Source organism: Eucyclogobius newberryi, unplaced genomic scaffold (genome assembly GCF_026437365.1).
Source record: "Eucyclogobius newberryi isolate DKJ021-1_F unplaced genomic scaffold, fEucNew1.0.hap1 SCAF_5, whole genome shotgun sequence".
NCBI lineage: Eukaryota > Metazoa > Chordata > Actinopteri > Gobiiformes > Gobiidae > Eucyclogobius > Eucyclogobius newberryi.
Window position 1 is genome coordinate 22,449,262 of NW_027316167.1, and position 27,246 is coordinate 22,476,507.

The following is a 27,246-nucleotide window of genomic DNA, read 5'->3' on the forward strand; positions in this document are numbered from 1 at the left end:
GAATTTCCCCCTCTGCAGAGGAAAGAGAGTCCTTTTCTTTCTCCTGAGGTCCTGAGGTAAAAGGCTATGTGCACATGAGCAGAGTCCAACATTCTGACCCTTTCACTCAGCTCTAAGGACAGATCAGAGCGCGTAGGTGTTTTGGGCTCGTTCTTGTGGATGTTCATACTTCTTGTGGGAGTGGGACCACCATGTCTGACGGCTGACTTCCTGTCATGGCGCTGTAGCCAGCTGACTCTCCTTGGCTCACATCCTTGAAGCCAAACCAGAAAGCCTGCTGCGCCTCCTGCTTCTTCAGCACAATCATCTTCTATTTTTTCTGCTCCAGCTCTGCACTGAGCCTGTAAACCTAAACCAAGCCTGTTCACTCTTCTTTGAGTTTATTCTTGGATGCTCATCATGTTGCCACCATGGTTGTATATCAGTTTTTGGTTAATTAAAGGACTATTCAATACATTGAGGATTGTTGAGCGCTGTCTTTTAAAAGCCACATCTATGAAAAAGATAAAAAGAGGATCTAAACATGTAAACTTCTCTGGCATTTCTGATTTGCTGCTGGAGCCTGGAGAAAAAGGAGTGTACTGAGCATGCCCAGAGGTCCCAGCTGTGGCACCTCAGATGAGAACAGAGCTTTTATTGTGTGCCTGTAACTCAACACAGTGGCACTGAACTTAGATTAAAGGCTGTGCAGTCCCACTGAACACAAACACTAAAATATAAAGGGACAACTCAGCCTGAGGTTCGGTGGAGCCTTTCCTGCACATTTCATAGATCAGAAAGATTACAGGCATTTTTATACTTTGATATTGCAACACTTTCATGAGGCATGCAGTGTGGCACCAATATGCTGGTAACCATCCTTTCCCAGCACAGGTCACAAAGCCTACAGTCCTGTTTGAAATCTGTAAAGGTTTGATTGTGACGCATACGCCTTTAGCATAATCATTATTGTCACCATGAGATTTGAGACACACATTACTGACCCATAAAAGCACTCCACATAACCTGCAATCAGATCATCTCACTTTCCACTAGATGACGCTGTCGCATTTTAAAGACACAGGCCTATGAATTGGAGATAGACCTAATATTGGAGGCAATCTGCAAGAGGCCGTGATGACATTTTAATCTATTGGAGCTGGAAGTGGGTTGTTTACCGGCTCAGTGCAGGCTGGAAGTGTGCAATCATCACACAACAACAATGATAATAATATAAATATACCTTCCGTCCGTTTGGTTCAAATCAAGTTGGATTGAACCTGTTATTTCAGAATTAGACTCAGATTTGAATGACAGTTGTCCTAACCTAAAGAAAACGGGGGGATTTGAATGCACTGGTCTGGTGTTGATGTGGGCTGAGGACAGTACCGTCCCGGGACCAGAGCAGGGGCCTGAGCGCAGCCCGGAGGCCGGTGGGAGGGCGTCTGAGGCGGGTATGAGGAGGCGGAGCGGGCCGACAGTGGGACGTCTCTCTGAAGTTGTCCCAGTCAGCCTCACGAAACAACATATCACTGATTAAGTTAGAAAAGTGCGGCGTGGAGCCATATCTCAGTGGCATATCCTTTAAAATCCCTCCAGAACGACTCTAAAAACACACGGAGAGTGACCGACACAAAGAGCGGCGCTGGTGAGTAAAACATTTTGTTGTGGCGCGTCGCAATCGCTGAGATGCAATAACAAACTTCAGCTTAAACGCTACCAAAAAGCACACATATAGACCAAAAGTGTCACGCAGCACAAACTATTGATCGTTAGACACGTTTGACTACATTGAAGCTGCAGTGGAAAAGTGTCCAGCTTGTCTTGAGTTTGCTGTAGACACCTGTTGCTCCCTGGGGTGACAAACTTTACTGCAAAGTGCGTCAAGTCCGCGCCTTGATTAGTTTAATGCTGCTTTGTCTTTGTCAGCACAGGATGAGTAAGAAAACACGTTTTTTTTAAATGTATTTGTCCTTGGTTGCCACCTGTTTCTGCATATGAGGGCGCCAATTGCGTAACCACCGCAGTCTACAGTCGTTTCCCCACAGTTAATGTTGCTTTAATGTTCAGTCGTTTTTTTTCTCCTCTCTCACTTTTGGCAGACTTCACACATTTGTCCCTGGGGTCATCACGGTCTTACTGGGGAGGCCCTTTAATTATCCAATTCACAGATCAAAGCTCAGGTCACATCTCAACCTGGCCCTGGTCCTAACTGCCCCACACAGCTGAGGTCAGTTCAAGCCAGCATCTATTAGGAGGGAGAGTGGAGCAGAAATGGCAGTGAAATACAATAAAAGGTGAAGCTGAGTAGAGCAAGACAGCCTGAGTCATCATGTGTCACTAGTTATTTCTGACTGGACTGTGAAAGAGTCTATTGAGGGTCTTTGGCGTAACCTTGCCCACACAGAACTCTCCAGTTGTGCTCATTCATTAATGTCTTCTACTACAGTCAATGTCTTTTAAAGTGGACTTATTCTCACAGATCACTGCAGCAGTCGCCATTATCATTGGGCTTAGAGCCTTTTAGCCTCATCTAAAGCACTGGCCATACATGAAAGGTTGTGCTATTTGCCTGGGGAAAATGTTTTATGTTTTCCACTCAAAAGGTAGAGGTGTATTAGTTGATGTTTAATGATTAGACAAATGTGAAATGTCACAATAGTGCAGAAATATCACTTGATACCCTTATTTGAAAGTTGACAACGTAATTCTTTTCATAGATTTTTAACTAATATACATACAAGTACGATGCAAATATTCTACAAATAACCATTTATCGATTCATTCATTCCTTTTAATTCTCTTTTTAACTCTTGTACTTGTTGGTTGGCTTTGAAATGTTGTTTATATGTTGTTATTGTTCAAGAGAATTGTGTGCCGAGTCTGACTGACATGAGATGACTATAGCCTCTCAGAAAATGTGTTGTAAATCTTGTCACAAAGTAAGAGCTGTATCATAAAGAACTCTTGTGCTTACAGCTTGTCCCATACTGGTGCCTGATCTGATATGTGTCGCTGCTTCTTGTGAATGTGATACAGCACATCCTGCCCTTTGTTGTGCCAATGTTATCAGTGTCCCTCATTTGGGCCTATCTCCGTTTGCCATTGTCTTATAGCACTAGGTTGAATGGGACGGTGTCAGCAAGACAAACACAAACCTGTTCAAAGCTCATTGTCCCCAGAACTGCACCGTTCTGTACACGGCTTTGTTTTCCAGGCTGCTCGGGCATTCAACTGTAAAAAGCCTAGTTCAATTTTTGTATACACAGTTGGATATTTATTGCCAAAGCATTCTCCTTTGCTATTAATCTGACCAAACATAGTTGTTGTAATCTTTAACGCCAAACTGAAGCATAAACTTACTGCAATCTGTATTATTATACTGGAAAACGTGTGTGAGTTTGTGTGAGGACACAACTCTTAAACTTTTCCCTGATCTAAATGACTCATGTCAAAGTGTTTTCTTTCTGTCAGTATCTTTCCTTAGATCAGTTAACTCGCATCTATTGTTGTGCACAGTAAACAATCATTTTGTAAAACCGCAACTGTTAGTCATGCACCTTAAAGTCCGTTTTAAACAGTACCTGATCATACTTTCTTTAAAATATCAGAGTAACACTTGTACTATACACTATACAAATGCTTGTTACATACTATACCGCTGGTTTTATGTTTATGGTTTATTTTTCTTTGCCTTTGTCTTTGAATTTACTAATTTGCAACTGTCCAGACTAGGGTTGTTGAAAATATCAAAAATCAGATGCTAATCAATACTAAAAATAGTATAGAAACTAGATACTAATTTGAGCAAGTATCAATTAAAAAAAACAACTTTTATGAACAATTTTAAAATTCGAGGCATTTTATTATCGTGACATTTTAGTATCTAGTATGACTAGTCCAGGCATGGTTAAATCTAGGGTGTGCCTAGTGCTTCATTAATAGTTAAGTGTACAAATACGTGTTGTTTTTGCAGAGCCAGTTCCTTACTCTCAACCTCTTTAAATCTGTGCTTACAGAAGAGAGCGACCTGATCCAAGGACAGGGATAATTGTCCTCTTGCATTCCCCATGGAGTCCTACAGAGTGACTGGCATACCCAACCCTGGACCACAACGGGGCTACACTCAGCCCTCACGCTCCTCCAGGACAAACGGGGCTAATGGGGCTGGCAGCTATGGCCTCAGCATTCGTGTGCAAGGTATAGATGGACATCCCTACGTTGTGTTAAATAACCAGGACAGGGGTCAGCCTCCTTACATTGACCCAGAGAGCAATGGATTTGTTGACACAGACAGCTCTTTCATTGAGAACTATCATGAGTATGATTTCAGAGGCAGCACAGAGGCTGGCTCAAACAGTCCCTTTGGGGAATATCGAGCTCAGATGATGATGCAAAATCCAAATCTTCATAATGGCCTCTTAGATTCACTGGGAAAGAAATCTTCCAACCTTTTGAACTTTCAGAAACACCCTGAGATATTACAACCCTACAATCCGGAAACTAATTCCCTAAATTTCCACAGTTTACCATCCAGACCCGTGTCTCAAAATTCATCAACCAAATCTTCAGTCTACAGTTTGTCCCAGTCTAGGTCTTCCAGTCTAGACCATATTCAGTCTCCAGAAAACTCCACCCCCTCTGACTTGGCTGCTGCTAAGCCTCAGCCACTGCCCTCTCAGCTGGCCCAACCACAGGTTGCCCAGCCACAGTCCAAACCTGACAGCATAAGCCTCAATACCTCCCAGTCCATGTCCCAGCCCACAGCAGTAAGCAGTGCCAATGCCAGTCTAGACCGCACCCATCGTGAGCCAGATGTTCTCCCTCTGAGGAGAATAGACTCCAGTGGGCCAGTGCTTCAGGCTTCACGCTCCCGCCACTCCTCCTCCTCCTCCACAAATGCCTCCAAAACACATTTAGATGAGCAAGATCCCTTATTTACTGATGCCATCAATCGACATCAAAACCGGCGCTACATCCCTTTCCATCCTGGTTCAGGTAGAGACATTGACACAGGCTCCATCCCTGGAGTTGATGAGCTGATTGAAAAGTTTGACAGCAGCCAGCAAAGACGAGGTCGGGCTGGGCGCAGGAACAGGATCAACCCGGAGGACCGCAAACGCTCCCGCAGTGTGGACAGTGCCTATGGCCTACGAGACGGTTCTAAATACAACAGGGGCACATCTATGGAGCATGTCCTGAGACCGTCCCAGCTGAGAAAGTCTGTGAGCGGTCAGGATTCGTGGATCATGAGTGTCAATAAAACAGACTCCAGGCCTTCATCTCGAGCCACTAGTGAACCAGGGTCCCCTCAAAGCACTGTCTCCAAAACTGTGGGTTCCATCCAGGGATACAGAAACCCACAAACGTGCACATCATACACAAAGAGTGAAGGTGGATCCTCCTCCGTTCCCAAGATTTCTTCAGCTGCTTCGTCTACATCACTGTCTAAGTCAACAGCAAAGAAGACCCCCAGCTCAGAGGCAGATGTTCAAGTGAGTATCTTTGAAATCAATCATTCAGTCATTATCCTTAAATAAGGAAAAAGCCAGTGCCAATTCTGACTCTCTCTTTTCATTTCTAGGTGACACCTGATCTTTTGAAAGGTCAACAAGCACTATCACAACAAACGCATGATGAGACTGCTAAACAAATTCTCTTTAACTACCTCAGAGATGGGTAAGTTATCGAAACCTCATTCACTATGGAAATATGATATAATGTATAGGAATTGAACTGCAGTTTTGCAGGATTTTAATATTACACAATAGCATACATGATGTTTAGGCATAATCCGTGGCAGCACATTTTTTATCAGACTTTGACTTGTGATAAACATGAAGGAATGTGCACTTCTTACCCTCTCATCAGGCGCCCAATGGTCCAGCTGTGCAGGGATTGTTTTCTAGATAAATCTCTTCCTTGGAAAATCTGAAATGAGAATGTTCATTCTGTTCATTTACAGTTTGAGTGGGGTCTTTGGACCAGCTATTATACCACCTTAGTTTTTTTTTTTATAACAATGTACATGATTATGCTCTAATTTAAAGTGTATGCATATTGACAAGGATGGTGTGCAGTTGTATTGCCTGCGCCATAATACTCTAAACTAATGGAGAGGGGGACAGGAAGCATTTGGGTGTGTCATGCTGCAGGTCAGAAGTCACAGGACAAAGCAAAGGAAACACAGATGGAAGTGCTGAGGCTGAAACTGAGCCACATTCTCAAAGCCCAGAAGACAAACATTCACCAGGAACCATGCTAGAGATTTAATGAATATCGTCTGCACAAGCAGAGCGAGCCGAGTGGGGGTGTAAGCCATATTATTGTAGTTATAGGGACCGACATTTTCACTTTTACTTTTGGATTTTGTACCCTTCTATGAGCTAAGGAAATCCAACATCTTGTGCGAAATGGCTGCTGACAAAATATTAAAATGAATCAGCACCTGGCAGTTAAAGGTCAGAGTTTAGACTACTGTTTCAGCAGAAATGGGAGTTCACTGCATTTGTATCACATTTTTATCATTAGTTTGTGGTTGAGCTGTAATGCCCAGCCTGTTTTTGCCTCATAGTATGTCTTGTGCTCTTGTGCAATGAAGCTGATCTTTCTTTGAGGGGACACATCAAAGCAATCTAAGCTTGGAATTAATTAACTCAACTTAACTCTTACACTTCCATGTAAAACAATAACCTGTAGTAAATCCAAGATTGTATTGTATTTGTATATGTCCACAGAAGCCACGATAGTGATGAAACGACTAAGAAGAAGGTCAACCTTGTCTTTGAGAAGATTCAAACATTGAAATCCAGGGCTTCAGCCAGTGCTCAAGGCGACAACAATGTGAGGCAGTGTTATATTCCAGTAACTTCTTTTAAACTCTTCAAGGTCTCTCGAAATGAAAAATCTGAGGTCTAAAGGGACATTTTGTACATTGTAATTTGACATTTTGCAACATTGTGACTCAACACAAGATTATTTTTTCACACAACCCACTCTTTGGGAATAACTACTAGCCTGTTTACTACTACTGTCAGTTTGAATATTGATTACAGTTAAAAACAACTAACTAACATATCTAATGCAGTCCCAGGCGGTAGACACTGCTGCACAAACCAGAGCCTTACAAGGGCAAAATGCTGAGCTGGAAAAAGAACTGTCCAAACTCCAAAACCTACTGGAAGAACAAACAATGGTGAGCTCAAAAAGGCAAAATAACCCTTACGTTTCTTTGTTTTTGCCCACCCCAATTAATGCATATTTTTGCCCATAGAAAAAGCAGTCGGAGAGTAGATTGACATCAAGTTGGAAGGACCTGAAGCATGAGCAACAGAAAAGTGAAGTGGAATGCCAACGTCTTAAAATGAAACTGACCAAAGCAGAGACGGACCTTCAGACCGTAGTCGAGGAGTGAGTGCTGGCGGTGCCTGTTATTCTCTTTTCCTCCACTTGATTTTCTTGAGACTTAACTTAAGTATGTAATCCCATCAGCTTGCCATTACACTACTCAAGAACAGTTTGCAGCTGCTTATTATTTTCCACTATCCAACATTTTTACTCTTCCTAGCTTTTTGAATTCTTATACTTTCATGGAATCCCACTGCTCTATTCCTATAGTGTGACAGAGCCTTGTTGGTGGTCTGTGTAGGGGGCCTCGCATCACTTATCACCATCCTCTCACTGTTGCTCTGTGAAGGCACTTACTGTATAAAAAAAATGGAGCTCATGCAATGGCGGGACCCCTGTGGGCTGTGGGCCACGAATGAGCCAGCCCAGGTGTGAAGAGCAGCCGGTGTGAATTGAAATGCACCCTTGTGTTCTCCATGAGCAAAGGGCTTGTTCTGTTGTGTAAAAGTACAATTGTGGTCTGTCAGGCTCTTCCAGGTGAAGATGGAGCGTGAACAGTACCAGACCGAGATCCGAGACTTGCAGGACCAGCTGTCCGAGATGCACGACGAGCTCGACACGGCCACGAAGTCAGCTGCCGACAGTGAGAGAGACGCGATGATGGCGGTAAAGCACACTATTATTGTAGAGGAGATACACAGCCACACCTCAGTAAACCACTTTTAACCCCTCCATAAATGTCTTTAATTTACATTTTGGCTTTAGTGTTCTCCAACATATAGAATTATTTCAATATAGAATACATATCAGTGTGGAGAAACCCCACGCGTCTCGTGCATGTTTAGGTTAGAATTAAGTTTAACTTTTAAAATCTATTGGCAACATATTTACAACATGCAACTTTAGCTTCTGTCTATTGAAAATAATAATAATATTTAAAATTATGTTTTTGCTCTAAAACGTGATTTTTCTAGACCATATATGACACAGTTTTTAATTTGTATTTATGTAGGATTTATTGGAGTTGAAGGCTGACCTACAGCAGATGTTGTTGGCCAAAGAGGACCAGGACGAGCTGCTGCACCGACGGGAACGTGAGCTGACGGCCCTGAAAGGCGCCTTGAAGGAGGAGGTGTCTGCTCATGATCAGGAGCTAGACAAGATGAAGGAGCAGTACGAGCAGGAGATAAGCAGACTGCAGGCCACTTTGGAGGAGGCCAAGCAGGTAATCAGGCTCCCCTTGGTCTGACTCTGTGTTCACTCCCACTTTTCAACCCTCCCCCACGTCCCGAAACACACTGGCCAGAGAGCAGCAGAGATAAGCGACACATCAGGGGAGCACTGCATGTGCATTGCAAGGCCAGCCATATGTTGGAGTTTAAAGGTCAAGACCCTGCTTTGAAGTTATTATTTATTCTCTTTCACAGCTGTGGTATTGTGCGTTCACGTTCCATCTATATATTTACATTTTTACACACACATATATATATATATTCACATTATATATATATATGTGTGTGTAAAATACATACTATTTATATGTATTTGTACCATATTTGTGTAAGTACTCATTTTGAGCTTCAAAATGTTATAGGGAATTGTCTTAAAGCCTTACATTTGGTAGGGTACATTTATAGCGAATTGATGGTACGGCAAAACCAACTAACAGCTACAACTCTGTCAGTTAATTGCTGTGTTTTGAATGTAGACAAAGACGTGATTGTGTTTCCAGTTTGGCGGTCTTTGTGTGATATTTAAAACCAAATCAATGACTTCCCCTACGTTCTAAGCCAAGGCATGGTGAGTTAAGAGGACTGCCTGATGTGGAGCAGAGGAAGAGGGCGAAAGACACATTGTTAGTGTGTCTCTGCGCCTCACGTGTGTCCTGTTTATCTCCCGGACTGGAGCTGTCCTTGTTCAGAGCTTCCTGAAAAACTGCAGGTTCTACCTTGGTAATGGTGTTAGCTATTGTCCAACAGACACACTGCTCTCTGTGGGGAATATGTCATCAGTGCTTTGTGAACAAAATGGCATGATGAAGTCATTGTTTGTTTCTCCAAAAGGAAGACATTGTCATGTATGTTTTCTACTGTCATTTTAAAGTTCAAAAAAGTGCCCAGCGTGTTGCCTGTCCGACAAGTTGCCATCATCACTCACAGAAAGCCTCTTTGTAGCCCATGTAGAAATCCACTTTCTGCTTAGGTTTTGAAGAGAGAAACACATTCAATGCAAAACTGTGCATCATTTTTATTTTCCTGCTTTGCTCTGCTTCCCCTTTTGTGTGGCCCAAATGTTTTCTGGGACCGAGTGGCTCATGCAGAGAAGAATGCTGGAAACTAGAGCACTAAATTGCTCTGTATTCTAGTTAATTGCAGTGGCAAACCATCACTAATCTAATGAGCTGCCGGTTCTGGGCTGCATCGTGTCCCTCTTCTTTGGACGGCCTAAGAGCGCGGGGGTAAATGTGCGCCCTCGTAAGCAATGAATGATGAGTTTGTTTCACACAATAATAGCAGCGGGGGTAGGGACATGCTCAATAAGTAGGTCAGTATGTTGTACAAAAGGGGATGTGCCGCTGACCCCAAAAAAGAGCGGGGTCTTTGTGGTGTCTTAAAATTAGGGCTGCATTGTGTTGTCCTGTAGACCTAAATTTATATTCTTTCACAAGTTACCATTCATTCATCACACAGATGACTTATTATCTTTTAATTAACTTGGCAAAGTGTTGTGCATTTGAGTCATGAAAGTGTCCCAGGTTATCTGATAGTATGCTAAACTGTGAAATCAAATGACTTGTACTTAGCAAAGATAGTGTTTGTTTCAGGAATGTCGGGGGTCAGGGTGGGAATGTGCACCCTGCTAGTCCTCCCCTGAAACTTGGCGTGAGTTTTTCCCCACTCCCTGCTCCAGTTGCATCTTTGTCCTTAGCGCACACTAGACACTCTCTGTTAGTACAAATTAATAGGCCTCCTCCAGATGATGACTTACGGTATGACTGGCTTATCACTATTGCCATGTTTAGTTTTACCCCTACCTTTTCGCCTCAGTATGCAACTTGACTGAATTGTTATCCCGCTCTCATCTGTAATGCCTTTTTTTTTTTATTTCCTAACTCCACGGCTCCCTTTGAGACTACAGTGATCCTGTGCTCACCTAAATGCAGTTAATTTCTCAGGCCCACACCGCTCACCCTATCGCCAGTGCTCTCTTAAGTCATCTCTCTTAGTTGAAGCCTTGGTTTCTGATCGTCAAACTTGCGCCGCGTGGAGAAGAGTTCCCCTGAGGCATGTTTTTGAAAGTAAAGACTCTAGCACCAGTCTGTGTGTTTGATGATAGCAAGTATTTCCTGGCATGGCTGTAGGAGCTGATTTAGCGGGCGACAGTGGTTAAGAGGGAAATTAGTTTTCTAGATCCGCACATACAGGCATTCAGAATTATAGCAGTTCACACTCCTCTACTAAGAGTATAGTGATGGCCTTACATATTGCGTAAAAGATTTAGTCCCATGTAGACAATGTTGTTAACTTTGTTGATGAATTGTTTTCTGTATCAATTTTAGTGGTAGGGTTATGTAGGTCTTTTTTTTTTTTTTTATGTTTTTGTACATTGAAACAAGACAAAGACCTGTATAATTTAACTTTGGGTGCAGTTTAAAATGCGTTTATTGTTCCTTTAGTTCACTGAGTTGCAGGGGACATTTCTGCAAAAACAAATTGGAAGAGTTAAGGAAAATACACCTCCTAGTGCGATGACCCAGAAAATGTGAGGTGGTCTTCAAAGCATTTTTTTTTGCATTCATCACATACCATTTTCGGCTTGTGTGTTTTGAATTTAAACTGTCTGCCCTAATTTCGATCTATTTTCTCTTGAACTATGTAAAAGTTGGTTGAAAAACCCTTGTCATCCCCTGGTCCTAGAAAGGTATTTAGTCTGAACCAGACGTTTTCCGCTGAGGCTGGGCTTGTGCACAGAGACTTCTTTTAAAGGGCTGGTGTAGACTTTCGATTATCGGATGACAAGATTTAATTATTTTTTACGAGACCAAAGAGCTGCCAAAGCTTCTTTTCTGTCCCATTTTTAATTTGTCCTTCAGTTCTTTGTTTCAGTTTGTGACATGTCCTCTGTTAGGGTTCAAACAGAGGACATGATACTGAAGCAGTAGATATGCTGCTGCTTGTCACTTCAGACTGATCAGAGTTTATTTTTTATGAGGATAAATGGTTTAGTATTGTCCATTGAGTATTACTGATTAAGGAGCTGTATATTTTTGTCCCAAAAGTTTGGTCAGTTTCTGTTTGTTATTGTTTCCTGACTTTGCAGCCTCAGCATATTTTTGCAGCTGCTGCAGATAAGACGCATGTTTCACACTGCCTTCTGCTTTAACTTGGTGCTTGATGTCCAAGTTAAGACTGATAATGTGTTTACATATTTTAGAACGCTATGTAGCCTGAGAAAGACACCTGAAATGTAATTTACTTTTCATACACACATAATTATTACTTCCAATATATGTGCTTGGAAATATTGTGTTATACCTAATGGATTGCAGCAGATTTAAATCTGCTTTATAAACTCAATAACAGCAAGACATTTCTATTTGAACAAATTAATCAATGTTGAGGCAGAAGGAACAAAAAAAGAACTAATATTTCACTCAAATCTTACAACCGAGCTTCAAAGACCATTCAAAGTTAGTTAATGTACAACGTTAGACAAACAACCTGGGTACATATAAAGGACCCTACATTCAACATGGTAGACCGAGGAAAGATGCCAACAACACTTTATTCTTTATATGCTGCAATCATGTAATATATATATATATATATATATATATATATATATATATATATATATATATATATATATATATATATATATATATATATATATATATATATATATATATATATATATATATATATATATATATATATATATATATATATATATATATATATATATATATATATATATATATATATATATATATATATATATATATATATATAAAAAATTACTATATTGATTGGTCCGAATACAAACAAATCCATTAAGCTTTCCCTAGAAGTTTTAGATTCGAGGGAAAAGGCATTTGTGATTTTCCATAGTGTACCTGTCCTGCATGAACTGTGGCCTAACATAAACAAATGAAGCGCCACCTGTTTCCCCTTGTAGATATTCACAGTCTGCCTCGGTCTCTCTGTTTGCCCGAGTGTGGGAAGTGGGACAAGTATACAGAAGTATATACTGAGCTGTGGTGTTTGGGGAGCACTGACAAAACACTATTAAAGCTTATTATTGTAGTGAAAGCTCTGCTCCCACCACAAAAACCACAAACTGGACTTTGTAACCAGATGACACCCTCCACGTTTTCCGATTGATAAAAACTGTGGTTTTAATTATCATATTATTTATTCAATTTTGCTTCTTAACTGTTGTCAGTTCTAGAATTGGAGTTCTGACTAAATGGTCAGATCTCAGTCTTTGATAGTATTTGTTTTGCACTAAGGATCAGCAGAGCTGAGGGGGCCTCTGTGGTGTCAGGGCAAACTGGTCTGACAGGCTCTTTAGACACGGCAGGAAGACGCTGTCAACCTTCTGTCCACACGCCATGACAGCTCTGCTTCCTTGTGAGCTTATGGATACATGTACTGCTTATCAGATATTGTAGTGGGTTGATTTTTGAAATGTGCGTTATTGGTATTCTTGTTATACAGTGAAATCTTAAGCACATTTCTTTTAGTGACACACTTTTGTTTTGCAAGAAGTTTTGAAAAACAGTGTTCTTTTGTTGTTTTGTGGCTCTTTTATCTTTCCTAATATCTTGGGCTTTTTAACAAAGAATTAGGTGTGTCTCTGACGTGTACAAGAACGTCATCATAACATCACCATTTTATGAGCTAAACCTCCCAGTAACTGCTACCACAGTCATACTCTCAAATTAAAGGAAGTTTTATTTATCTACCGCCTGTAGAAACTTTAGAAGATGCATTTTAATTACTCTTAGTTGGAAACATATCTTTAACCTCAGGAATCAGTGGTTGTCAAACCTGTCCATTGACATTCCAAACAATCTTGACTTCTGCAATGATGCTGTTAAGGACACAAACCACAAACCAGTTATCTGCCGAGAGCCGCCCTTTTCTTTGTCTATAACACATCCACACACGTGTTTCCGTTTGCACTTTATTTGACTCATGTTGTACATGAAATATTACTGAAATAAACCCTCTATTATGGCTGGGGGAAAATTACCATCATTCCTCATTATTTCATCACCTTTTTGAGTCGAATTTATTTTTCTTCTGAAAAACAAATAGCTATAACTTTATATTAATAAGGTTTTTGTTCAAAAACAAGGTAACATTTTTATATAAACCTTTAGTGCCATTTAACACCTAAACATATGACCATGTTGATTAAAATACAACAAGCCAATATTTGCAATCCAACTGATTGAATTAAATTCAAATTTGAATAGCCCAGCCCTATTCTCAATCTTTACTCTGGAAGTATTTACTCTTACTACCACCCATGATAAAAAAAATGTCATTTCTGTGCACAAACATTTCAACACACAAGATAAAAAGACTAACAACTTGGTTTGGTTCATTCTCATGATTTAAACAGTTCTTCTGAAATGTATGTAAATAGTAAATAATGTACATCAACTTGTAGTTTTTGTATTGCTTTAATAATTAGAATGCACACCGTATGAAATTAGCCCTTTCACCATTTGGCTCACTTTTGCCTCACATTGGCAGTTATTGCCTGTTGCTCACTGCTCTCTCATCCAACGTCCTCTTTGGATCACCAGAGCAGTGCAGCCGTGGTCCGGGAGAAGGCTGAAGTGGAGGCGGCCAAGGGCACAGTGGAGGGCCAGGCCAGTCGTCTGACTCAGGAGGCCGAGAGACTGCGCAGGCGGACACACGAGCTGGAGAACAAAGTGGCCAAACTCAACCGGATCATCGACGACGCCAAGCTGCAGGACAGCCGCCTCACAGACAAAGTGGCACGACTCGAGGTTAGATCTGAGAAAACGAGAAGAACTGAGTCTCAAGTACTTGAACTCCAATACTGTATTATTATTATTATTATTATTATTATTATTATTATTATTATTAGGCCCGAGCGCCACAAGCTGGCGAGAGGCCTATTAATCTCGTAAGGCCGCGCAAAGCACGGCTGCGAAAGTGCCCACTTCTAAACACTCACTAACGCACTCCCCGTGCATACTAATTAGTAGTAGGAAAATGGAACATTGCCGTTGTAAACGGGCGAAGCCCGTGCAAAAGTGCGCACTAAACGAGCACTTTACATTGGAGCACTCATTTGCGCTAAGTAGCTCACGAATACGTTCCCCATCTCTTGCATGTTCCGTGCATATAAGCATGTAATGCAAAAATTGAACATTATTACTGTATAGAGGGCCAAAAACACAAAGTGGGCGGAGCCCACACAAAATTAACGAAAGTACCCGTCAGTGACCAGGGACCCACACCATGAGGTAGGAAAGCGCGAGCGCTTTCCGAAAATGTATAGTTTATGATATTTGAAAAATGGGAAACATTGTTTTCGCTTCGGAATATTAATCTTTCTTCTTCTTTCTTTCTTCTCGGGACCAACCCCCCTATTTTTCACCCAGTGAACATTGACGAAAAGTCACAAAAATTTGCACACCTCTAAAAATCGTGCCTCTCTACATTCTGGCTATTTCCCTTTTCTAAAATAAAAAAAATTGGCGCGTCAGCGCCCCCAAATGTACCAAAAAATGCATTGAGAGATAGGAAATGACCCAAAAAAAATCTGATCGTAGAATCATGAAATTTGGCGCAGAGGTAGATGGTGACAAGAGAAGTAAAAAATATTATTACGGCAACGCCGTCCACCCAACCAAGTGTCAGCCATATTGGTTCAAAAATGGCTAAACATGACTTCGGAGTTTTTCCAAACGTCGTACTTTTACGAACTCCTCCCAGGGCGTTGGCTCTAAAAAGCTGAAATTTGGTGAAAATGCTACTGAGGAGTGGGACATCAAAAGTTATTCAAATTACATTGATACCTGTCACGGTCTCTGTGCGGCGAAGCCGCAAACTTTAGCTAGAATTTTAGAAATCTCCCAAATTTAACATTTCTGCCGTTTGCGCAGATAAAGTCCGAATTGCGTCAAATTAGAATCAGTTGTTAAACTCTTTGCACTAAACCTACTTGAAGTGAAATTAATTAATTTGGCGCCACAGCGCCCCCTACAGATTTTATATGGAGGTTAAATGTTTAGTTTTGCGAAATTATCTGAAATTTGACACAAAACTCAATTTTGGCATCCCCATCAAAAAAGTAAATGAGACCCATGTCATAATTGTTACGGCTTTGCTGTAGCGATGACCGAAACCTCCCATGTTATTCCAATGGGGAAATCACCAGAACATGCTTACACTTTAGACTTTCACCAACTCCTCCCAGGGCGTCAGCCCTATTAACCTGAAATTTGGTGAGACTCATCTGCAGGGATGGACCATCAAAAAGTTATCCACATTTTATTCAAAGAGTCACGGTGTCTGTGCGGCAAAGCCGCACATTTTGCCAAGAATTCAAAATGAAATTGCTTTTTGATGGTAAAACAAAGGGGAGAAGATGTGACAGCGTCACAGATTCAGCAGTAGATGTAATAAAAGGACAATTGGGGCGCGTCAGCGCCCCCTCCTCTTGCGGCGTGGCGGCGGTGTGGCGGCGGCGTGGCGAGGGCCGATCATTGCCGCTTGCGGCTATATTTGTTATTATTCTTGTGCTGCTCTTGTTTGGTTATTGATGCAGAACACATTATAAATTGATTGTTACAGAGAGAGAAGAAACACCTGGAAGAGTCCCTGGCTGAAATTAAAGAACAAGAAGAAGAGATGTCTCGTGCAAATCGAGCACTGACCATTCGACTAGAGGATGTCCAGGTAAATTGGCACTAAATCCCATATCACCCATATCCTATACCATCAAAATGTGTACAGTGTTACACCGCTTAATATGACTTCTTTTAATAGAGGAACTTGACCAAATTGAGCAATGAACACAAAAACCTGGAGGAGCAGTTACAAGAGGAGAGAGCTCAAAAGGAACAGTTTAAAAGCATGAAAAATGACATCGAGGATGAGAGAAGACTGCTGGACCGAACTGTGGAAAAGCTGCAGAAAGAGGTGACTACTTGTACACCTTCGCAGTCGGGTGTAATGTTTGGTGTATCTTTGACCTGGAGCATATGGTGTAATTGTATTTTTTACATTCTGTTTAGATGAATGACATTGTAGTGGCCTCCCAGTCCTCCACCCATGAGCTACAAGAGCAGATAGACATTTACAAGGAAAAGAACCGACGGGAACTGACAGAGCTGCAGAGGCTTTTGAAGGAGCGAGGCCAAGAAGTGGACAAACAACTTCTCGCTACAAAAACGCTACAAGAGGAGGTAAAATGAGCAAAGTGTGTGGCTTCTGTCCCATGACCGTGTGGTGCTGACGACGCTTTCCTGGTGTGAGTGGTCAAATCAAGGCCATCATTAGTCAGAGCCGGACAGCAGATGATGAAGCTTCGTTCTGACTCAGTCCGGCCCCTCCCACACCCGCATACTCCCCTCGCCGACGGTGATGTCATCAGTTTGGTATTCATGCTCCCTCCCAAAAAGTGTAGCCATTTTTGATACAAGGTTGGGAAAGTTATAGAAACAGTCCTTGTGTTAAGATTAATCGTCTCAGTGCTGAAGCTAAAAGACATATGTTCAGCGGTTTTGAAGCTCCAATCTAACAGCCTTTTACTATTTTGATGATTCCTTGTCAGCACTTCGGTATGCTAGGAATGTTTTTGATTGTTGGAATAAATTATTATCAATGATGCAGTGGAAAAGGGGGTGGCTTTGAGCTTTCTGGGGTTTATTTAGTAAAGCTGACCCTATAGAACACATTTTAAGAGACCATTTTATTATTCATTGAAAAAAGAAAGGATTTAGATGAAAGGGATTGGACAAACAGCGTTTTATTCATGTCAGCTGTAGCTTTATCCAAATGAATATCTGAAAGTTACACAATACAGATTTGAAATGGCTGTGTTAATATTTTGGGAAATGCATTCAGTGTGTTCAAGGTCCTGAAGATTCATAGAGTATACTTGACCCTAATCCAGGAAACAAAAGAGCGACTGTTTATAATGAAATCTCCACTGGGTCTTTTTTAAAGCACCGCAATGCATGAATTTAAGCTCACAACAAACATTCACAGTTTGGCGCATGCTTTCCCAACACAACATGGCTGTTTATAGATGTGTGCATTATAAAGTTATGAGCCAAGTTATGAGCCAAGTCTTGGTTGTATACATATTTTTTCTTCTTCAAACCGGGTCATTGTCCAGGTTGTTCCCCTTTGTACCCACATCCATGTTTCTCCGTGCAGCTGGTGCACAGGAAGACATGGATGTCAGTGATGTGATATCATTGTTGTGAAAGCTGTGCTGGCTAGATTCACATCCTCCTCCTCCAAAGAAACTGATTGCTCTCAACTGGGCCCAGTGAGTCTACTTTTCCAGCCTCCACCCACGAGGACTTGGCAGATCTACTTAACTTATTTCCTGACCTCACTACAATTATAAGTTGGGCAAAATAAAGTTAAATAAATGAATAAATAAATCTTATTAAACACCTACTTTATATAATTACTTTTAAAGCATGGACACCTTTTTATTATTAGCTTTGAGAAAGATGCAGCTATTACCTTACCTTTATTATCTGAGTCTTTATGTGTGCATTATGCAAAACACTCAAATTATGTGCTAAGTATTTATCTGGTGAAATATGGAATGATTCTCCACTAATGGGCAAATATTTGTTGTAGGTGAGAAATAAAAGCTGGATGATAAATTGTATGTTTGCTTCAAGCAGTGGGGGCAGTTTCCAGCTGTGAGGGCACCTCCTGAATGAACAGGGGAAATGCTTGCTGGGCTGGCTTCATTACTCACCTGGGACGAACATAACATCCTTTAACACCAGACAGATAAATTGTTCTTTGTTTTTATTATTTGAATTTTGGTAAGAAACATTGATAACTTTGAAAACTTGACTCGGCAGGGGACTGTGGATATTATTTTTCGGAATAACTAAATATAGGCTTTAAGAATAAAGTTGATCTGTTGTTTTCTCTTGTAGCTGTCTCACAAAGAGGAAGACCTGCGACGGTGTCAAAAAGAACGAGACGAGGCCGTCCTTAAGAAAGAGGCTATAGATAGAAAGCTTCGTGATCTGGAAACTGAGGCTGAGACTCGCCTTCACACAAAAGAAGACACAACCAGACAAATAAAACTGCTCGAGGTAAGCTGTTCATAAGAGGCATTGTGTTGGTTTTATTGGGGCGCATACATTTCACAGGGGGTAATATTCTATCTGTTTTAGGACCGAGTGGTTCAGCTCGAGTTGGACCTGGATGAGGAGCGTCAGAGTGGAGACCAGCTGATGGACAGGATAGACCGAGGACGGGAACAGGTATAACACATTATCTGTGCTCACCTGTGTCTGTGTTCACAGCCAATCATAGAAGTGTCTCTGTTCCATCTCTGTTTGTGAATTAGCTCAGATCTGCTAACATCATGAACACTATCTCTAATCTCTAAATGAGAATCATGTTCATTCATTCAGACGAGACATTGTGTCAAATCTGCGCTCCAGCCCTCATTCCTTGTATGGACAAAGTTACTGCTCTGTAAATAATCTTGGATAATCATTCAAAGTGGCAGAGAGCCAGCATGGTCTAAGACCACATATCCAATTTTAAAGCATCAGTCCTTAAGATCCTTCTTAATGCATTACTGTAGCCAAAATGCACACTGCCAGGTATTCTCCTCTGTGGAGGTGGTTGAGTTCACTTTAAGTTGAAAACTAATACAGTTCCCTGTCTTATTAATGTAGCTACTATCAGACTCGGAATTACTTTTATTCATCCCCAAGGGGAAATAATGTTTGTCATAGTCAAACAGCCGACCAGCAGAAGAAAAATTATGTTAAGAAACTAAAATTAAATCTCAGTATCACAATAAGAATAAAATACAATAACTCTGTCATTTATCAAGTGAACTGGCATTGTATAAAGAGAATAGAGACTATTGAATAATGCAAAACACAAAAGGGTTTATTCCACTACTGATTAGAATGGGATTTGTTTATAAACCTAATGACAATTAACAAACACTTTCAAGTTTAGTTTTCATTTAATTGTAATGACATTTTAAGTGAACAATGATGTTCTGGTGTATCTTGTAAGCTGTACTGGAGGATTCAAAAGCAGTGGCCATTTTTCAGAACTGTGCCCTAATGGCATAAGTAGAGGCTTAGTGGAAAGAAGTTGAGTATTAAAATCCCATAAAATGCTTTCCCTTTTGCAGAACTTCTGGCAGAGAGCAAAAAGTGGCGTTGTGACAAAGTGGCATTGGTTCAGCATGGGGTCGGTTGTCTAGGCAACGCTGGAGCTCTGTGCCATACTGGCTGTAGTGTGTATGTGCGCGAGGGGCGGGGGCTGTGTATGGTTATGGGGTGGAGGGGCGGAGGGGCAGCAGCACAGGCAGCAGAAGGAACACCTGCGCCTCTCCTGGCACCAGGTGCTCCTCTCCTGTCTAAATGAGAGTAATCTCCCTTCTCCTCTCCTGCCGTCTCTCACAAAGCAGATTAGTTTCGCTGTATGTTCCAGTCTGCTGAATCAGCTCCCTCAAGCACTGTGCTGGGTGCACAAGTTATAGGGGCCATCGTTCATCAGAGCAGCCCACTGTCACACACTAATTGGCATAAAATATCACCAATTCTCTGCTCCTTCTACGAAGGAACAACCATAAACACTTTATTGATTTCTCTTCATGTGCCTCTCCTTTGAACTTGCTTAACAGTTTGCTCTCTAGGTACAGTGAAATAAATGTTAATAATACTATTCTATCAATTCTGTCAAAAGAGTACTGTCATAGTAGCTGTCATAACCAATGCAGAAACCAGTGACACCTTCAGTATCATTTTGAGCCACTGATGTATGAAAATTTAGCTGTAAACAAGATGTGGAATGCTGCCAAACCTGAAAATCATGGCCGCAAATTAAGCAGGGCCTCCGTACTAAATCCTATTGTTTAGCTGTGAGGCACAGTGAGCGCTGCTGTGGTTTCTGTTGTAATTGTCATCAGACTGTGTGGGAGCAGGGAGATGACAGTGTCTGGGCTCGGCTTGACAGGTGGAGCAGATGAGGAATGAACTCCTGCAGGAGAGGGCCAGCAGACAGGACCTGGAGTGTGACAAGATGGCTCTGGAGAGACAGGTACACACGCCCCCTGTCTGAAGTTAAACAACCACACAACATCCCCCGTGCACAGGCACACACTCATTTCATCGGTGTCCTTTCATTGTCATCTCCTTCTTCTAACGACGATCATGTGGATTTCACATAGTAAACTACATACTTACTTAGTTATATACTGTATATACTTGACTCCACTGATCATATTCTTACCATATGTTATCTGTTTAGAATAAGGACCTTAAAAGCAGAGTCACTCATTTAGAGAGCTCACAGAAGTCCAACAAAGAGGGCCTGATATCCCAGTTGGAGGGGCGCATTCAGGAACTGGAGGAGCGAGTCGAAGCAGAGGAAAGGTGAGGTGGACATGACCCGAATGCTACAATATAAGTGAAGTGAGCTTTTATGTGCAATTTAGACTTGCATTTGCTTTAGGGCTGATTCAAGTGAATCAATGAATTGCTACTAATTGATTTCTGATATAATTCTCAACTAATCTGGTCTATACACGCAGACATTTTATAGCTCAGACAAGAATCATATCAAAATGACACAGTATGACAACATGTACATTTTGTGTTCTTTATTTTAAAAAATATCTTTATATTAAAAAATATCACATTGACAGGCCTTTTGCAATCCCAAAGACTAATTGTTTAATCCACTTAATAGCAAAATAATTATTAGTTGCAGCCTTAATTCTACTTCACCTTAAAAAAAACACAAAATGTAGCTTTACCAACTTGGTTAAGTGTAAGTACAGAATTATGTAAATGTGAATACTGAGTAGAAGCGGTATGCAAAAAGCACCTTATTCTGTTATTGTTTACAAATATGAGGCAATAATTGTGTAAATTGTCCTAAAACTAGAACCATTTTGCAATTCATAATCGTAGTGAATAGTTATTTACTTTCACTGTTGTTTGTGTTGCAACTGTATAATGTGCCCCTTTTTAAAAGAGATATTTTTTGGACCCATAAAAAATATTTATTTTTATTATTATTTTTTGGGATGAAAATTGGTGCAAAAATGACTTGTAATAATTGCAGACACTAATTAGCAATTGCCTTACACTGTGGAGCTGTCTTTGCGCACGGTGCATTTCTTTGGACAGCGTAATAAAGAAATAGATCTATAGATAATGGAATCTTGCTGTGTTCAGGGAACGTGGCAACCTGCAGCTGGTGAATCGCCGACTGGAGAGGAAAGTGAAAGAAATGGTAATGCAAGTCGAAGAGGAACAAAACACTTTGCTAGACGAAAAGAACCAGGTATGTATTCATTCATTTTTACAGAATTGCCTTGAATTTGAATAAACATTAAGTGAAAATAATTGCTTACATTTATCATCCAGTTGAACCTGCGTCTCAAAGCTCTGAAACGTCAGATGGATGAGGCCGAGGAGGAGATCGACCGCCTGGAGAACGGTAAGAAGAAACTGCAGCGAGAGCTCGATGATCAACAGGAGACCAACGAGCACCTCCAAAGCCAACTGAAAGCCATGAGGAACGAGATGAGGTGAGGAGTTTAGAGATCACAGAGGCCGCGAGGAGTGGTGGAAGAGCCTTCTTTAATCACTTCTGTCTGTGTGTGTCTGTGTGGGTCTGTGTCGGTCTGTGTGTGTGTGTCAGGCGTAAGAGCAGCTCCGCACCTCTTCTCAACACTCTGGACGACGACGATGATGATGATGATGACATTAGCACTGATGGAGAGACGTACTTCAGCTCCACCTCGGGGTACAAGCGCTCCTCCAGCCAGGACAACATCCTATCCACATTTGCTATGTAAATGATTATGGGACCAAGAGTCGGTTATTTAAAAATGTCACATGTAAACGCCTAAATATAGGGACCAGTCAAAATATTATCAATTTTGTATTGAAAATCCTTATTATTATCCTGGATCAAGTTCTTTGAAATTAGGTGTGCGCAGTATTATTAAATTTTATACTTTTCTTCTTAGAATGTGTGTGTCTCAAATTTGATCTAAAATTTCTCCACTTGCTCCACTTTCTCCAATAGATTACACATAACTTGTTAATGATTATTTTAGTTGTAGTGACCTGAAGACTCTAAATGCACTGTATAGCAACATGGGCCCTTTTGTGCCTTTTAACAAAATTGAGTAATTCATCTCTTGATTCCATACCTATCAGACGTGCAACACTTATCACATGTATTATGTATGATCTGCTATTATAAAAACAAATGTTCGTAATCCTCATATTTTTATAGTATCTCATGAAGTAAGAAATACATTATTTATTTGTGGTTATTCAGTAGTGAGTGAGGGACTTTGTACACATCTATTTTAAACATTTTTATACATCATGCTTCTCTGTAAATCAACATGTAAGAATTGTAATTGATTTTAGAATTTTACTGGTAAGTTGACAACAATTTTGACTCTTATGTCTGTATTTTTGTATTTTATTTTTGTAATATTTCAGCTGTTACAGGGACAGTATATGTAGTAAATGCAATATCAGAACAATAGTGCCATCACTGTAAATATATGGTGACATTGATCAAATTGAAATCAAATGTGTCATCAGTTGTTTGTATAAATATGGCCTTCTTTGTTGGGCCTTCTGATTGTTTTGATGACATTTTACTAAGAGGGAAAATGACAATCATTTATTTCTTGCAAGTTATGATTTGCACTCTTTTCTGAGTGACTTGCTGCCACTACCTCTGTATATAGCTTTGTAATGTCATAAATCTTGTTGAATGTAAAATAAAAATGCCTACATTCCTCTTAGGGTGTGTGTGTTTCTGTGTAATGTTTGATAGTTAAGCAATGTTCCCCCTCAGATTAAATTCCTTCTCTGGTCAAAAACATCCGTGCCAATAATAGCCTAAACTGTGAGCTTGTATTTTTGCAAAAATATACCAGGCACTCTGAGTATTGCCCGCATTAAAGCCGCACTATGTAACTTTTCTGAAGGAAAGCCCGGCACCAGCATTGCTTTGCCTGGAATTGTCCACAGTATGATATTACCTAAGTGGAAGCTGCAAAGTTACTGGTCAGATCTGTGGAGACGCATCCTTGCTCACGGTAAGATTTCATGTTTGTCAAGGTATTTTAGCATTAAAAACCCCTGTAGTTAGATACAAGCTGGATAAGTGTAAGGCCATAATGTGGAACGTCCCAGGCAACATAAATCTCCATGGAGACGAGCCGGTGTTGGGACCCTTAATAGAAACACCACATAGGGCACCTTTAAAACTCCCATTTTATTGTCTTTAAGGAAAACATGGACCGAAGTACCAACATGATGATAATGTCTTTATAAATCTTGATAAACAGAGAGGAGCTGTGCGTTACTTTCGCAATGAGGCAGGCAGGCCATTGTTGCAGGGGCACGACCTTCAGTTGCAGCTTTTCTCTGTGCAACAAACAAATCAGGCTTTAAAGTGCCACGGTATTATGCCCCTGCCTTTATATGTCAAGTCAGGCAGTAAACTAATAGAGGCTACGCATTGCCGAGCTTAAAGGGAAACTTTGTCTGCGCTTAACAAGGTGACCATTCCTGAAATTCCACTGCGCTCCAGTGACTATGGCCCCAACGCTGCTCATGGCAAAGGACTGGGTGAATTTGTTTCCATAAAGTTATAGACTGAAGTTATAAAATACAAAAAACATATCTGTTTTTATCTAGATCTATTTTTAAGTTTTTGCTTGGCTTTAGACTAACATGGATGAAAAATAGGCCCGGCTCCAGACGGTTTACTGCTGTAGTGCTTTACTGCCCCCTACCTGCAATATGTGTGTAGAACAGGACTCGATTGTGATTTTAAGTAGAATTTCAGTAATAAATCGTCATCATCATTCACGTTATTATAGTGCAGGGCGTGGTACAGGGTCACTGATTAAGTCTTTTCCAGAAGGTGGCCTTAGAAGTGAAACCTGGACAAGGAGAAATGTTGCATGTGACAAAAACAAATAGTTTGAATTGAATTTGTTGTTCTGCTTGTAAAGTTTTTTTTTTTGAGTAAATGTGAGAATTTGAATCGAGGTGAAAGACTAAATAGGGTGAAAGCAGGATGGGATTTAAGTCTCTGGTCTTCATCACCCAGCTGACGTTGAAATAGATAAGGAAAACCACAACTTTTAGACTTTGCAAGCTTAGCTAAAACAGAGCGAATGCAGACAGATCATTTCACACAGTTTAAATGTATAAATTATTATGTCTCCGAGGCCCACTCATCTTCTAGCCCAAGAAAGTTGTTGGGTATAGGTATTTTAATTCCGTTCTTGTTCATCAGCTGCCAAATAAACTTCCTGTGAGTTGTGTGAAAGTGTATTTTTCAGAATAATGCATGTGGGGCAATATCATATAATAGTAATTCAAAAATATATTTGTACAGCCTTCATTTTAAGTAGTACGGGAGTATAAACTTTAAAGCAGCTCTGCTTGTGTACAAGTCTCTCCATGGCCTAGCACCAAAGTACATCTTGGACATCTTAGTGCCATGTGAACCATCTCGGACTCTGAGGACCTCAGGGACCGGACTCCTACTGGTGCCAGAGTCAGGACTAAACATGGACCGGCCTCCTGCTGGTGCCAGAGTCAGAACTAAACATGGACCGGACTCCTGCTGGTGCCAGAGTCAGAACTAAACATGGACCGGCCTCCTGCTGGTGCCAGAGTCAGAACTAAACATGGACCGGCCTCCTGCTGGTGCCAGAGTCAGAACTAAACATGGACCGGCCTCCTGCTGGTGCCAGAGTCAGGATTAAACATGGACTGGACTCCTGCTGGTGCCAGAGTCAGGATTAAACATGGACCGGCCTCCTGCTGGTGCCAGAGTCAGAACTAAACATGGACCGGCCTCCTGCTGGTGCCAGAGTCAGGATTAAACATGGACCGGCCTCCTGCTGGTGCCAGAGTCAGAACTAAACATGGACCGGCCTCCTGCTGGTGCCAGAGTCAGAACTAAACATGGACCGGCCTCCTGCTGGTGCCAGAGTCAGGATTAAACATGGACCGGACTCCTGCTGGTGCCAGAGTCAGGACTAAACATGGGGAATCTGTGTTTCAGTTTTATGCAGCTAAAATCTGGAACAGTCTTCCTGAAGATGTGAGACAGGCTTCTACTCTGACAATGTTCAAATCTAAGCTAAAAACTGTTTTGTTTAGCTGCGCATATGACTGAAAGAATTTGTATTTGCACTCTTCTCTTTTATGTGATTTCATTAGTTTAGACAATCAGTTGGATTGATTTAAAAGGGAGTTGGACTCCGAAACATGTTGGACGTGTAATAGTACGTACCATCAGTTGGACTGATTTAAAAAGGATTTAAAAAGGAGTTGGACTCCGAAAACACGTTACCCTTTGTGGCTAGGTGTTTTTTTTATAAAAAAAAATGATTTAGTTAATTTTATCATATTTCTGTTTCTGTAATTTCTTTGTGATTTTAATGCATTTTTCCTGCTGTGTGAAGCACTTTGAATTGCCTTGTGTATGAAATGTGCTCTACAAATAAACTTGCCTTGCCTATGGGCCTATAATAGACCTATTGTAATCAACTGTAAATGTTGATTTACTTTTTTTGCATCACATTGTTGTAAACAGTGCAGCATTGTTAGGTTGTCATATCTTTGTGCCATTTGTCTGTCATCAGCCTTTCTTTCAAGCAATTACAGCACAACATGGATTCCAAGGTGTTGTTGATGGTTGCAACACCAGGCAACCTGCACCAACCATCTGTTGTCAACACAACATGCAATATCTGATCTTCAAAGTAGGAGAGATTAAGGCTGGGATATAGTGAAAAAGAACCTGATTTTATCAGGTTTCAAAAACAAAATCAAAACTTATTTCAGTATGGATTTTGTAAAACAAACAAGGCAGACTTTTAACAGGAGCATTTAACTTTAATGAATCTAAAGTCCTAGCTCTGCCCCAAACCACATGCTTTTACTGATAGAAGATGGCGCTAGATCTCTCGACTCAAAAGATCCAAGTGGATCGTTGATAATCACACGTGACTGAATCTGATCTTGACTGACTCTGATCTTGATTAAAATTTGATTTTTTTTCCAGCCCTAGGAGACATACTGCACATTCATATCAACCTAATTTGCCCGGAGTCCAGCTCAGCGACCTCTTCATGGATTTGTTTGGATATAGTTACTGATTAACAGAACCTGTAAAAATGCCTCTCATATTGTTCTGAATAGCTTTCCTTTCATATATGTACATATACATATGCAAACAACTGGGCTACAGTGTAGTTTCAATAAAAAGGGAGGGACTTCAGGCCATTCTCACCAGGAATGTGATATGGCTTTAAGGGGGATTGTGTATGTGTCTTTGTCAGGATGAGCTGGTATGGTCAGTGTGCCAGAGCATCATAGTGACAATACCATGAAAAAATAATGGCTTCCTTTAATTGCTCATATATCCTGCGTATCAATAATTCAAGAGTCAGTAGCACCTGTTTGGCATTAGGCTACATTTGCACCTGTGGTATAAATACTGTTCAGTCTGTTTAGATGAATGTTTAAGGCTTTTGTAACAAAGGCTAACAACACTTCTACTATTATATATATTTTATATTTTATTTATTATAATAATTACAGTGAACCATTAGAATCTCATGGCATCTTCT

General features: G+C 40.8%; 1 protein-coding gene across 2 annotated transcripts; it reads left to right on the forward strand.

The window, feature by feature from the left end:
- Window positions 1-1,445: 1,445 nt before the first annotated feature.
- Window positions 1,446-23,384, forward strand: cgnl1 (cingulin-like 1). 2 transcript variants are annotated; one of them, XM_072464856.1, is made up of 19 exons: window positions 1,446-1,627; window positions 3,999-5,474; window positions 5,564-5,658; window positions 6,717-6,822; window positions 7,067-7,174; window positions 7,253-7,389; window positions 7,854-7,992; window positions 8,339-8,551; window positions 14,147-14,353; window positions 16,170-16,274; window positions 16,365-16,517; window positions 16,613-16,783; window positions 18,509-18,670; window positions 18,752-18,841; window positions 20,565-20,648; window positions 20,859-20,983; window positions 21,791-21,899; window positions 21,983-22,146; window positions 22,260-23,384. In XM_072464856.1, the coding sequence occupies exons 2-19, from the start codon at window positions 4,050-4,052 to the stop codon at window positions 22,414-22,416; spliced, it is 3,750 nt and encodes a 1,249-aa protein (XP_072320957.1). In that variant the 5' UTR covers window positions 1,446-1,627; window positions 3,999-4,049; the 3' UTR covers window positions 22,417-23,384. The 2 variants fall into 2 exon arrangements, with proteins under 2 accessions (XP_072320957.1, XP_072320958.1); XM_072464857.1 differs by having other exon boundaries at window positions 6,720-6,822.
- Window positions 23,385-27,246: the final 3,862 nt, after the last annotated feature.

Bases quoted from the DNA above. Each gene is read 5' to 3' on its own strand.
- cgnl1 (XM_072464856.1), top strand. From the start codon at position 4,050: ATGGAGTCCTACAGAGTGACTGGCATACCCAACCCTGGACCACAACGG. The intron at 6,823-7,066 runs GTGAGGCAGTGT...TATCTAATGCAG, and splicing joins GTGCTCAAGGCGACAACAAT to TCCCAGGCGGTAGACACTGC. The intron at 16,784-18,508 runs GTAAAATGAGCA...TTTCTCTTGTAG, and splicing joins CAAAAACGCTACAAGAGGAG to CTGTCTCACAAAGAGGAAGA.